Below are 13,039 nucleotides of genomic sequence, written 5' to 3' on the forward strand. Positions count from 1 at the left end.
TTCAAGAACTGCTCCAGATTTGGGTCCGTGCCACGGGGTCCATCCATCAGGAGCAAACTGCTCCAACCTGGGTGTCCCACGGGCAGCAGCTCCTGCCAGGTCACCTGCTCCTGCGTGGTCGCCTCTCCACGGGCTACGGGTCTGACCCGGAATCTGCTCCGGCAGGGGTCCTGCAAAGGCTGCAGCCTCTGTCAGTGCAAGTCCACCTCCTCCACAGGCTGCAGCTTGGAACCCTGCTCCACCGTGGTACTCCATGGGCTGCATGGGGACAGCCTGCTTCACCACGGTCCTCACCACAGGCCGCAGGGGACTTCTGCTCTGGCACCTGGAGCACCTCTCCTCCTCCTCCTTCACTGACCTTGGCGCCTGCAAGGCTGTTTCTCACTCCTCTCACTCTCCCAGCTACTGGAGGGAGCAGCTCCTGCTGGCCGCAGCTTCAAAAGAGGCCTCCAGCCTCCTGGCCCTGAAGAGCCCCTTTCAATACGGTGCTGCTAGCAAGGAGGCCAGCTGTGACACACTGGTTCACCTTGATTGCTCCTACCTGCAGCCCCAGGAATGCCACGGACCAGACAACAGGACTGTCACAAGGCACACAGGACCATAAGGCTGACACAAATGCAAGGGCTACGTGGAAGAGAAAAGAGACCAGGGCTGCAAAGACCATGTTCTCCTTCTATATATGGCTGTATCGCCCCAGAGCTCCAGAGAAAGAAGGAAGACATGGGAATTGATGAAAAATACTTTACTGCAGGCATCTGTATTTTGTTTATCTATAGAGGGATGCTAACACCATCAGTACCTGAGATCTTGGAGGGAGACAAACACAGGGAGATATGAAAGAAGAAATGGAATAAATTACAGTATTTTTTCACATATAATATTATCACAGTTATAAGAATCAAACAAACAAACAAAAAAAAAAACGAAGACAAAACAGGCTTTCCTTCTTTGTGGTACAGAGGGAACCGTACGAATATGATGGCCACGTTATTGATGATGGGATAATGCATATCCCAATACATCCCTGAGGGCATCTTTGATCTCCTGGTTCCTCATGCTGTAGATGAGGGGGTTCAGTGCTGGAGGCACCACCGAGTACAGAACTGCCATCACTAGGTCCAGGGATGGGGAGGAGATAGAGGGGGGCTTCAAGTAGGCAAAAATCCCAGTGCTAATAAATAGGGAGATGACAGTCAGGTGAGGGAGGCACGTGGAAAAGGCTTTGTGCCATCCCTGCTCAGAGGGGATCCTCAGCACGGCCCTGAAGATCTGCACATAGGACAGCACAATGAAAATGAAAGCACTAAATGCTAAACAAAGACAAACCACAAGAAGCCCAGCTTCCCTCATGGAGGAGTCTGAGCAGGAGAGCTTGAGGATCTGGGGGATTTCACAGAAGAACTGGTCCACAGCATTGCCTTGGCAGAGAGGAAGAGAAAATGTGTTGGCTGTGTGCAGGAGAGCATAGAGGAAACCACTGCCCCAGGCAGCTGCTGCCATGGTGGCACAGGCTCTGCTGCCCAGGAGGGTCCCGTAGTGCAGCGGCTTGCAGATGGCCACGTAGCGGTCGTAGGCCATGATGGTGAGGACAGAATACTCTGCTGTGATGAAGAAAAGAAACAAAAAAACCTGGGCTGCACATCCCCAGTAGGAAATGGCCCTGGTGTCCCACAGGGAATTGGCCATGGCTTTGGGGACAGTGGTGGAGATGAAGCCCAGGTCGAGGAGGGCGAGGTTGAGGAGGAAGAAGTACATGGGGGTGTGGAGGCGGTGGTCGCAGGCTATGGCGGTGAGGATGAGGCCGTTGCCCAGGAGGGCAGCCAGGTAGATGCCCAGGAAGAGCCCGAAGTGCAGGAGCTGCAGCTCCCGCGTGTCTGCGAATGCCAGGAGCAGGAACTCGGTGATGGAGCTGCTGTTGGACATTTGCTGTTTCTGACCATGGGCGCCTGTCCAAGGAGGAAAAGTCAGTGACAAGTGAGGACAGACTAATCCATTTCTCACAGCCTCTGCCCTTCCAGGAAGAACTTCATCCAAGTGCCTGGATGGAGCTCTGAATTATTGCTTCCTGAGGGTGCAGTGGTGAGCAGGGGACTCTGCTGTGGGCTCTAGAGAAGTCCATCCTGCTTTGCAGCAAGAACATTGGAGCCAGGAGTGATTTCTGGTTAAATACACCTATGACATCAAAGACCTTTGCAGTATTGCTGCTCCCAACTCACCAGACTGCAGATCTATGCTGTGGGGACTTTGTTTTGTTTCTTTTGTTCCTGTTGCCCTGGTCAAACCTGAGGAGTATTTTTTGCAGGTAGACATCCTTGGCATTTCCACCATGCTGCAAGTGCTATATTAGTATTCCTGGAAGACAATGGGACAGAATCTTAGTGCAGAGTGAGGAGAGTCTCTCTCCCCATCTGTCTTGCTCTCAACTGCCTTGTGCTGGCAACTCTTTGAGCTAGTTCATGATCACACTCAGGTGTTCCCCTGAAAGGGCATTAGGCAGTGATGGGAGCTGTGCAATTTTAAATAGCATTTCTTCAAAATTCTCCTTAATAGAAAGTCAGCTTCATCCCCAACCCAAGGACTGCATTGCTGAGCCCCACAGGTTAGAAGGGGACTTGGACACCTTGATTGCATGGACACTTCTGTATGGCAGGACCTGCAAGATGCATGCCTGAGCTGCAGCTGAGCTTCTCTGTCCCCAGACAATCTGAGAAGGAGAACAGCAGCAGGACAACTGAGTGGAGAGAGAAGGAGAACTGTCACAATGCTCCTGCCAGGGGAGGGACGCAAGGCCAGGGAGGGACAGATGGACATTCGGGAGCGTCTACTCTACTGGGGCTCGGGCTGCAGAGGAGGCAGCTTATGCCTCGGTCCCCATGGCCTTAAGGGCAGAGGCTTTGCTGGGTGGGAGAGGAAACGAGGGGGGCTTTTTTGGGGAAAAGCATGTTCATTGAAGGACTGACGGGGAGGTGTCCAAATCCCCCCTCCCATCTTTTGCTATCAGCACCTAAATTTTTACCTTCCACCCCCCCAACAAGGGAATCAAGATTAGAAAACTGAAAGCACAGAGCCCTTCCCTTCCAGGCAATGCCTAGAAAAGGGATTAGGGAAGAGTACCCAGCAGAAATGGCATAGAATCATAGAATGTTTTAGGTTGGAAGACCCACACAATTCCACCTCCCTGCCATGGGCAGGGACACCTTCCACTAGAACAGGCTGCTCAAAATTCCACCCAACCTGGCCTTGAATGGTCCCAGGGATGTGGCATCAGCAACTTCTCTGTACAACCTGTTCCAGTGACTCACCACCATCATAGCAAAGAATTTCTTCCTGATATCTACTCCAAATCTACCCTCTTTTAGTTTAAAGCCACTACTCCTTGTCCTGTCACTACACCCCCTGACAAACAGTCCCTCCTCAGCTTTCCTGTAGGTCCCCTTTAGGTACTGGAAGGCTGCAACGAGGTCTCCCCAGAACCTTCTTTTCAGCAGGCTGAATAACCCAGCCTGTCTCCATGGGGGAGGTGCTCCAGTCCTCTGAACATCCTTGTCACCACAGCGAATAACAAATGCAAGTAGAGACACACAACACCTTGTTGAAAGCAGCAGGACCCTGCCCTGTCCTGCCGGGGGGGGGGCCTTCCACCCACAACTTCTCCCCACAGCACCCTGGGCACCCTTGCCTGCCCCCCAGCTTCACAGCCCTTTACACATTTTTAATAAGACTCCCTGGCAGTCCTTCTGAAAGACCTGATGGGGTCTGAGCTACACACAGATTTGTAGACCCTTCCAGGGGCAGTTACAGCCCTGTAGCCAGAGGTTTACCATGTCAAGGGTGGTAATGATTTCTCCTCTAGCGACATCTCAGCATCCTCCCACTCCAGCCTGCCCCTAACCTCTCTTTCACTCTCTGCTCTCCCCTTCTCACCTGCAGGCAGTGACCCCAGCCCTGCCGCCCTTTGCAGAGGAGCTGCTCCTGGGCAGAGCCTTGTTTCTGAAGAGCTGCCCACTTGCCAGGAATTTTCTCTGTCCCAGGAGCCCAGTCCAGCTCAGGAGCAGAGGCCCAGTCTCCTCCCAGGTTATTTTAATGACTTCTCTGGTGTGTTTGGTGATGAGCCCATGAACCTCAGGCACTGAGAGGGGTTTCAAGAAATCTCTCAAGTCCAAGTCAGATGCAAACTCTGAAGTTTCTTGGAGTGTCCCACTGAGGGCCATTACTGACAAAGATTCCCTGGAGTTCATTAGAGCAGAAAATTGGAGGAAGTGATGACAAGAAGACAATGTCAAAGTGGCTCTGATGCATAGAAAACATGGATGTGCTTCACCAAGCATGATGGCCAAACCTGGACCCCTGGCCCCTGGGAAGGGAGATCCTGTCCCTCACATCTGTCTGTGTGCTCTTCCTAGGGCAATATGATATGGGGATGCACATTGCCAAGTGCAGGACACTGGTACAACACTTTCCTGGTTCACAGGTGGGGGTGAGGAGGCAATGAGGCCCAAGAGCTTGAAGGCTAAGACGTCTTCTCGTAAGACTCAGTGGCAGAGACAACAGCCATAGACAAGGAGACAAAGACCTTGGCTCTGTGGGGGCTTTTAGCCTTGCCACAGCCCTTGATCCTCTCCACACCAGGCTGTTTTATGGATTCTCAAACCTGTGCCTCTTTCCCTGTTGGATGTAGACATTCACCCTTCTTTCCCACATTGCTCTCACCTGAACATCTTCCTGCCGTTATTGACAAGGACTCCATGCTCCCTGATGGTTCCTTGAAACACAAAGCCATGGTTGGATCCAATCTCCTTCTGGGGGACCTGTTGCACCACAACATTGTTCTTGGAGTAGGCTGTTCCCATGTGCCAAAAGATGAGCCGGCGTGGAATAAGACAGGCCTGGCTGAACAGAGAGTTGAGGCTAGATCTCAGGAAGAAAAGGAGTGTTTATGACCGCTGGAAGAAGGGGTAGGTCACTGGAACTCAGTCTGCTATTGCTGTTAAAGAAAATAAATGTTTTTTTAAATACATAAACAAAAAAGGAGGATTAAGGAGAATCTTCATCTTTTATTGGATGTGGAAGGAAATACAGTGACAAGGGATGAGGAAAAGGCTGAGGTGCTTACTGCCGCCTTTGTCTCAGTCTTCTGCAGCAAGACCAGTTCTCATGGGAGCCTTCAGCTTCCCTTGGGGCACAACAACCCCATGCAGCGCTACGGGCTGGGGGCAGTGACTGGAAAGCTGCCAGTTGGAAAGTGACCTAGGGGTATTTATCAGTAGCCGGCTGAATAGGAGCCAAGTGGCCAGAAAGGCCAACAGCATCCTGGCTTGTATCGGGAATAGTGTGGCCAGCAGGACTAAGGAAGTTCCTCTGTACTCGGCTCTGGTGAGGCCACACCTCGAGTACTGCATTCAGCTCTGGGGCCCCTAGTATAAGAATGACATGACATATTAGAACGAGTCCAGAGAAGGGACACAAAGATGACCAAGGGGCTGGAGCACCTCTTCTATGAAGACAGGCTGAGGGAGTTGGGGTTCTTCAGCCTGGAGAAGAGAAGGCTCCAGGGAGACCTTACAGCAGCCTTCCAGTACCTAAAGGGGGCCTACAGGAAAGTTGGGGAGGGACTTTTCATCAACGAGGGTAGTGATAGGACAAGGGGTGATGGTTTTAAACTGAAAGAGGGTAGATTTAGATTAGACATTAGAAAAAAGTTCTTTACTCTGAGGGTGGTGAGGTACTGGAAGAGGTTGCCCAGGGAAGTTGTGGATGCCCCATCCCTAGAAGTGTTCAAGGCCAGGTTGGATGGGGCTTTGAGCAACCTGGTCTAGTGAAAGGTGTCCCTTCTCATGGCAGGGGGATATCATTTCAAAGAAATTATTATACGATATAATTTCAAATAATTTATATGATCTTTAGGGACCTTTCCAACCCAAACTATTCTGTGATTCTGTGAGCTCCCTTACCCCACTGAGTCAGCTGAATACTGCAATGGGCTTCTGCGAACATACTGAGCAGGAACTTGATCAATTATCCTCAACTTGGGCACCTGCTGTCATTTCAGTTGGCAGAAGACATTCCCCACAAGGCTCCAGGACGACACCCTCACACAGTGCCCTGCCTCTCCACATCGGTCCACCTCAGCTTGCAGTTACCTGCTTATATCTTGGACCACCTCTGGCGCCTCAAAGTTTATCAGGAGTTCGTGGCCTCCATTTCCATTAATTCCAATGGGAGCTAAGACACGCAGGTCACATGCAGGTGCCTATTTTGTGCACATGCAGGTGCCTATTTTGTGCACACCTGAACCAAGGCAAGACGACTCCAACCTCCACTGGCTTTGTGGTCAATACGGGAAATAGCAGTCTACAAGCCTACAAACCTGCAATACTGACTCAGCTGACTCCCTTCTCTCATCCTGGGTAAAGGAGATGGTTGCCTGTCACTGTCTCACGATGGGACAAGAAAAGCTCCAGGGACAGCTCAAGCAAGTGTGGGGGGAGCAGGGAGGGGAAAGAAAATGATGCCTTGGGCTGGGCAGCTGCTCCTGATCTCAGCCAGGCTCCTGGGACAGAGGGAGTTCCCGGCAAGTTGGCAACTCTGCAGAGAGACAGCTCTGCCCAGGAGCAGCTCCTCTGCACATTGCAGCAGGGCTGGGGACACTGCCTTGGAAGGGGCAATGGAAGAGGAGACAGCCAGAGATTAAAAGCTTTCTGAACTTGGAATACAATTTAGAGCTCATTGTGGGAGGAACCTTGACACCCACTCATACGGTAAGTCTCTGGCTGCAGGGCAATAGGGATGTAGTGCACAGACGGATGCCCTAAATTTGCACTTCCCATAGATTATGGATCTGCTCAGAGCTTCAGCTCACCCTCAGCGCATTTCCAAGAGGACTTTTCGTAAGTATGATCGAGGCAGCCTTTTCAGCTTGACTCCGTGCTTCCCTCGTAGCTGTGCTTTCAGTTTTCACTTGTTTCTCTTGATGGGAACCGAAATAGAGCTGTGAGGTTTAGAAAAGGGGCTGAGGCTCCTACACCGCCATCATGAGGACAACAAAGAATATTAGGAAATGCCTTCACCACCCCCCAACCTGGAAATAACACCAGCATCACCTTTCCAGTTTCATCGGGGCTGGTCTGACCTGCTGTTTAGCGCCTGCAAGCACGAAGCTGTCCCTGTGCAGTGCCCCGTCCCGGGGAGGTACCTGCAGGGCAGAGCTGAGCATGCAGCGCGTAGGATGCGGTCTGGGAGCTTGGACAGGGAGCTGAGATGGTGGCAGGGAAACAGATCCTGGCAGGGACAGCGCCAGCCAGCAGCATGGGTGGGCAGTGGGAAGGAACTAGTGTCAGAACTGCTGGGGAGGGTGGATTTTACCTGCTGCCTGTCACCTCCTGCAGTGCAGCCCCCTTGCTCTGAGCAAGCCCCCTGCTCTCCTGTCCCAGCCAGCAAAGCCTCTGCTCTCACAGCTGGGGCTTCCAGGGCAGGAGCAGCCCCAGCTCCAGCACAGCAGAGGTGTGCCCCTGTACTCGGCTCTGGTGAGGCCGCACCTCGAGTACTGTGTTCAGTTTTGGGCCCCTCGCTACAGGAAGGACATGGACGTGCTTGAGCGAGTCCAGAGAAGGGCGACCAAGCTGGTGAGGGGTCTGGAGAACAAGTCTTACGAGGAGCGGCTGAGGGAGCTGGGCTTGTTCAGCCTGGAGAAGAGGAGGCTCAGGGGCGACCTTATCGCTCTCTACAGTTACCTTAAAGGAAGCTGTAGTGAGGTGGGGGTTGGTCTGTTCTCCCACGTGCCTGGTGACAGGACGAGGGGGAATGGGCGAAAGTTGCGCCAGGGGAGTTTTAGGTTGGATGTTAGGAAGTACTTCTTTACCGAAAGGGTTATTAAGCATTGGAACGGGCTGCCCAGGGAGGTGGTGGAGTCGCCATCCCTGGAGGTCTTTAAAAGACGTTTAGATGTAGAGCTTAGTGATATGGTTTAGTGGAGTACTTAGTGTTAGGTCGGAGGTTGGACTCGATGATCTTGAGGTCTCTTCCAACCTAGAAATCTGTGTCTGTGTCTGTGTCTGTGTCTGCCTCTCTCCTGACACATGCCCATTTCCTTCGGCAGAGCAAAGGGACAGAGAGGGGCTGCCCTGCAATGCCACCAGCTGGGAGGTGTGCACAGCTGGCAAAGGGGGAGGCTTTCCTGAGTGCCTGCAGTCTCCCTGCTCGCCTCTCTCGGCTAGCGCATCGCCGTGTTTCCTCTTTTCCCTCCTGCTGCCTGTGCTGCTCTTGTTCGTGCTCTCAGGGCTGGGGTGGGGAGTTGCGGTGGTAGGTTGGGCACTGCCCATGCAGATGTGGCCATGGCAATGAGGTGTCCCAGACGTCTGGGACTTGGCCAGTCCTGGCAAGGATCTGCAGTTCATCCCATCAGAGCTCTCAGCAGTGTCTGCTTTCTTCTCAGGGTAACAGAGGCGTGTGTTCCCCCTTCATCTCAAAGAGGAGCAAGCAGAGGGAAGCTGGGAGGCATACCGAACGACAGACTAGCTCTCCTCGCTCTGCACCACGAATGCTTTTTCCTCTCAGCACTTGTGGCTGTTCAACCTGGGAGAAGCAGAAGTGCTGAGGATTTCTGATTCCAGAGAAGACACCCCATGTGAGATGTAGGGGGACAGGGAAGGCCTTATTAAATACAGTCTGTTTAAAAATCCTCTCTGAAACCGAGTTTCCTTGGATTCGGGTGGGCAATTGATGGCAAACCCTCCTGTGGTCAGTGTGATTTTCCTGGAGACACTCTAAATATCAGTTGTGGCCCCTGCCTCCCCCATGCTCCCACGTGCCCTCGGAGTTAGAGCATAACCGCCCCCTTGGGAGCCGTCGGGCAGAGACCCTGCTCCTCATGGCGCATTCGGCCAGCACAAACCAGGGAATTGCAAGAAGGTCCTGCCAAGAAGAAAAAACTGTGCGACAGGAGAGTCAAAGAGAAATGCCTTTGGTGTGAGCAGAGATTTCTGTCCTAACTTGTCCCTGTCTTTTCCTCCTTGGAAAGAGCCCTGGGCCCAGAGGCAGCAGAGGCCCAACAGCAGCTCCATCACCGAGTTCCTGCTCCTGGCATTCGCAGACACGCGGGAGCTGCAGCTCCTGCACTTTGGGCTCTTCCTGGGCATCTACCTGGCTGCCCTCCTGGGCAACGGCCTCATCCTCACCGCCGTAGCCTGCGACCACCGCCTCCACACCCCCATGTACTTCTTCCTCCTCAACCTCACCCTCCTTGACCTGGGCTTCATCTCCACCACTGTCCCCAAAGCCATGGCCAATTCCCTGTGGGACACCAGGGCCATTTCCTACGCAGGATGTGCTGCCCAGCTCTTTCTCTTTCTCTTCTTCACTGGAGGGGAATGTTACCTTCTCACCATCATGGCTTATGACCGCTATGTGGCCATCTGCAAGCTGCTGTACTATGGGACCCTCCTGGGCAGCAGAGCCTGTGCCACCATGGCAGCAGCTGCCTGGGGCAGTGGGGTTCTCAATGCTCTCCTGCACACTTCCAGTACATTTTCTCTTCCTCTCTGTCATGGCAATGCTGTGGACCAATTTTTCTGCGAAATCCCCCAGATCCTCAAGCTCTCCTGCTCAGACTCCTACCTCAGAGAAGTCAGGCTTGTTGTGGTTAGTGCCTCTTTTGCTTTGTCATGTTTTGTTTTCATTGTGCTGTCCTATGTGCAGATCTTCAGGGCTGTGCTGCGGATCCCCTCTCAGCAGGGCCAGCACAAAGCCTTTTCCACGTACCTCCCTCACCTTATTGTTGTCTCCCTCTTTATCAGCAGTGTTGTGTTTGCAAACCTGAAGCCCCCCTCCATTTCCTCCCCATCCCTGGATCTGGTGGTGTCATTTCTGCACTCGGTGGTGCCTCCAGCACTGAACCCCCTCATCTACAGCATGAGGAACCAGGAGATCAAGGATGCCATTAGGAAAGTAATGCCATAGACATTTTTTTAAGAGCTAAAGCTTCCCATCTGTCTCCAGAAACTGTTCCCTGCAAACGCCATGTTGGGCCAGAGCTTTGTTTATTCACTGCATTACTGTTGTTATTTCTCCTTATCATTTTCCCACACAAATGATTGGATTTGTCTCACTCCATCTGACGAACTGACCTGCTCTTTTGCACCTGGAGGCTGTGGAAAAGTCTGTCTAACATGGGCTCAGACCTGACTTTTTGTACCATCTCTGTAGTAAAATGGGCTCTCTCATGTGCACTGGGCTGGGCTCTTCTTCCTAAGCTGGTGCCAAAACTAATAGGACCCCAAAAGGGCCTTTTTATCCATGTATTTGGGAGCACAAAACTCATTGTCTCGTCATGACCTGCTAGAGACAGGTTTGGATTTAGGATTTACGTGACGGTGACTAGTGGCAGTGGAGATGGTGAGCGCCACTGGGGGACATATCCAGGGTTTCCCCAAATGGCATGGAAGACACCCATCCATCAGGAGGACAATATGGGAAAAGAGGGAATCTGCAGGGGACACATGTGCCTCAGGTGGGCAGTGAATGGCTCTCCACAAAGTGAGACATCACTCCAGGTGTGCTCACTTCTATGAAAATCACTCGATCCAGGTATCCACAGGCAAACGGGGACTCTGTGGTTGCTGGGGAGGCAGTGGGGACCCAGCAGAGGGATGGGAGGCTGGAGAGGGATTCACATCACTCTCACTGGTGTATCACTGCCTGGATCTAGAGGCACGCCTGGAATATCTAATGCCCTTGGAAATGCTCCAAAGTCCCTCCAAGCACTTTTCACCTCCATAGAGCCCTGGTGGGCTCTGTGAGCAGTAGTGATACCCACCTGGCTAGGTCAGCTTCCCAGCCTGACGAGCACAGCCAGCGTAGGGTCACTGCAGGGTCCTTCTGCTGTCCAGAGGCTGCTGCATGGCACAGGCTGCTCACAGCTCCACATCACCACCCTCAGAACATTTATGAGTGGATTTTTGAAGAAGATCGAGGCACCGTGTACCTGAAAGGGAAGGAGAGTGTGCTTTTTGTTTTCTACTGCTGGCTGGTGAGGTGAGAATTTTGAGATGGGAACTCTCAGTTCTGAACACGGTGCTGAATCTCCAGACCTCTTCCACTGAGAGGTGAAAAAATCTGGAAGTATCCGAAGAAAACACCCAAGCCTTAGAGAACCTATAGCAACTTTCCAGGTTTAGCAGGGTTGCTCTCACCTGCTGCATAACCCCTGCATAAACAGCAGTGCTCCTGGACCATGCCCTGCTGCTAGGGGAGTCTGCAGGGCAGAGCTGAGCACACAGCAGGTGGGATGGGGTTTGGGAGCACAGACAGGGAGAAGACGTGGGCACAGAGACACAGCTCCCAGCAGGGGCAGCTCCAGGGAGCGGGAAGGAGCAGCTCCCAGAAATGCTGGGGTAAGGGGGATTGAGGCACCTCCCTGTCATCCCCTGCAGTCCAAACACCTGGAGCAAACGCTGGTCTCCTTTCCAAGCCATCAGAACTTCTGCCATTAAGGCCATGGGGATGAGGTTATGAATTCATTGCTCCACAACCCAAGAAATAACAGAAATTCCCAATGCTTGATTGTCTCTCCCTGTCCTGGCTTTCTTTGGCATCGCCATATTACTCCATGGAACCCTTTGAGTCCTTGCTGCTCTTTTGCTTACCACTTAACTAGTTGGGCTAAGGGAACTGGGACTTCAGCTGAAGATCAAAACCCAACGCTGTTGGTCTTGCAAGGCTGCAGGCCCTCCTCCCTGCCCAGAAAAAACAAACAAACAAACAAATAAACGGCAAAGCTGATCTGGACACTGAGAGCCCAGAGGTGGAATGGCTGCCCCGCCCTTGGGGATGGAGATGTCCTACCACCATAAATGTCACCAGAGCTGAAAGAACACACGCACACACTCTCTAGATTCACACACTCACATTCACAGATCCTCTGAGCATCACCATGGACGCTTGTGTCCTCTTGGGGCTCCTGCCCAGGTCCCAGACCCTCTGCAGCAACCCTGCAGCACACAGGATATGAGGTGGGGTGCTTGGCATCACCAGAGGATCGACATTCAGGCCTGGGACTGGTGCAGCAGCCTTGGTGCCAGGCTTGGGTACAGAGATTTAGTTGCTGCAGCAGAAATTGTAGAAGGGCCCTTACCTTCATTTTTCACCTCATTTCAACTTTGCAATTTCCTGTTTCATTTTTGCATTCTGAGCTACGGCCTATTCACAGCAAACAGCTGGAAGGAGCTGAAATGATACCCAAACTGGCATCTCTGAGAAGACCGCCCTTGCACTTGTTCACCTCAAAGCAAAAGCTTTCGGAGCATGATAGAATCATGGAATCACTTAGGCTGGAAAAAATCTCTGAGATCATCAGGTCCAACCGTTAACCGTGCACCCATTAACCTTTAACTGAGAGCCTTCTCTCCTTTGGCTTCTGGCCCCAGTTGCTTGTGGCAGCGTGTGGCAATCCCAGCCCTGACTCCAAAGAGTTGGGAATTTTTTCTTGTACCCCTTGAGGAGAGCTGAGCCGTGGGAGTGTTGGCATGGGGCACCCTGGCCAAAATCGGCCATCCGTGCAGTGTCAGGACCCGAGGAGGGCTGGCTGTGGGGAGCCTGGCCTCGGCCCAGGATCAGGAAGGGCCCGGGCTTGTGTGTGGCTGTGGCACAGCCAGTTTGAACAGGGGGTTCTCAGGTGAGCGCTGTGCAGGGTCGCTGCCGCGCCCACAGCCCTTCTGTCTGCTCCTGCTGTGCTGCTCCCCAACTCCCTTCCCCTGCGTTCCCTGCATGGTGGGCACAGTCTGGCTGACCCCCAGCACCGAGGACCCTCACGGTTACTTCTCGATCAGTTACAAAGTCCTGCTGTGGGTTCCTGGGTATTGCTGTACATAAGACCCGGACTGCTGTGCTGTATTATACAATATTTATTGAAGCTGCAGCCCGGGGGTTAGTAATTGCCCCAGGCTGCACCCTGGGGGGGCCTGCCCCAGCCCTTGGAGGAGGGTGGGGGGGGCCGTGGGGGCGGCGTCTGTGCCCACGAGGACTGGGAGGTGCTGGGCCGGTCGTG

General features: G+C 52.9%; 2 protein-coding genes across 2 annotated transcripts; one reads left to right on the top strand and one right to left on the bottom strand.

The window, feature by feature from the left end:
* Positions 1-987: 987 nt before the first annotated feature.
* Positions 988-1,929, bottom strand: LOC118261478 (olfactory receptor 14C36-like). Its single transcript, XM_035572333.2, has one exon. It carries the CDS (start codon positions 1,921-1,923, stop codon positions 988-990), a length of 936 nt encoding a protein of 311 aa, XP_035428226.1. The 5' UTR covers positions 1,924-1,929.
* A 7,122-nt stretch (positions 1,930-9,051) lies between these two features.
* Positions 9,052-9,954, top strand: LOC126913743 (olfactory receptor 14C36-like; the record flags this gene model as incomplete). The annotated part of the gene is made up of 1 exon (XM_050716873.1): positions 9,052-9,954. A coding segment is annotated over one exon (903 nt), but the record flags the coding sequence as incomplete, so codon positions are not given.
* Positions 9,955-13,039: the final 3,085 nt, after the last annotated feature.

This window comes from Cygnus atratus, unplaced genomic scaffold (genome assembly GCF_013377495.2).
Source record: "Cygnus atratus isolate AKBS03 ecotype Queensland, Australia unplaced genomic scaffold, CAtr_DNAZoo_HiC_assembly HiC_scaffold_48, whole genome shotgun sequence".
Lineage (NCBI taxonomy): Eukaryota > Metazoa > Chordata > Aves > Anseriformes > Anatidae > Cygnus > Cygnus atratus.

Excerpts from the sequence above, each read along its gene's own strand:
- LOC118261478 (XM_035572333.2), bottom strand. The coding sequence starts at position 1,923 with ATGTCCAACAGCAGCTCCATCACCGAGTTCCTGCTCCTGGCATTCGCA.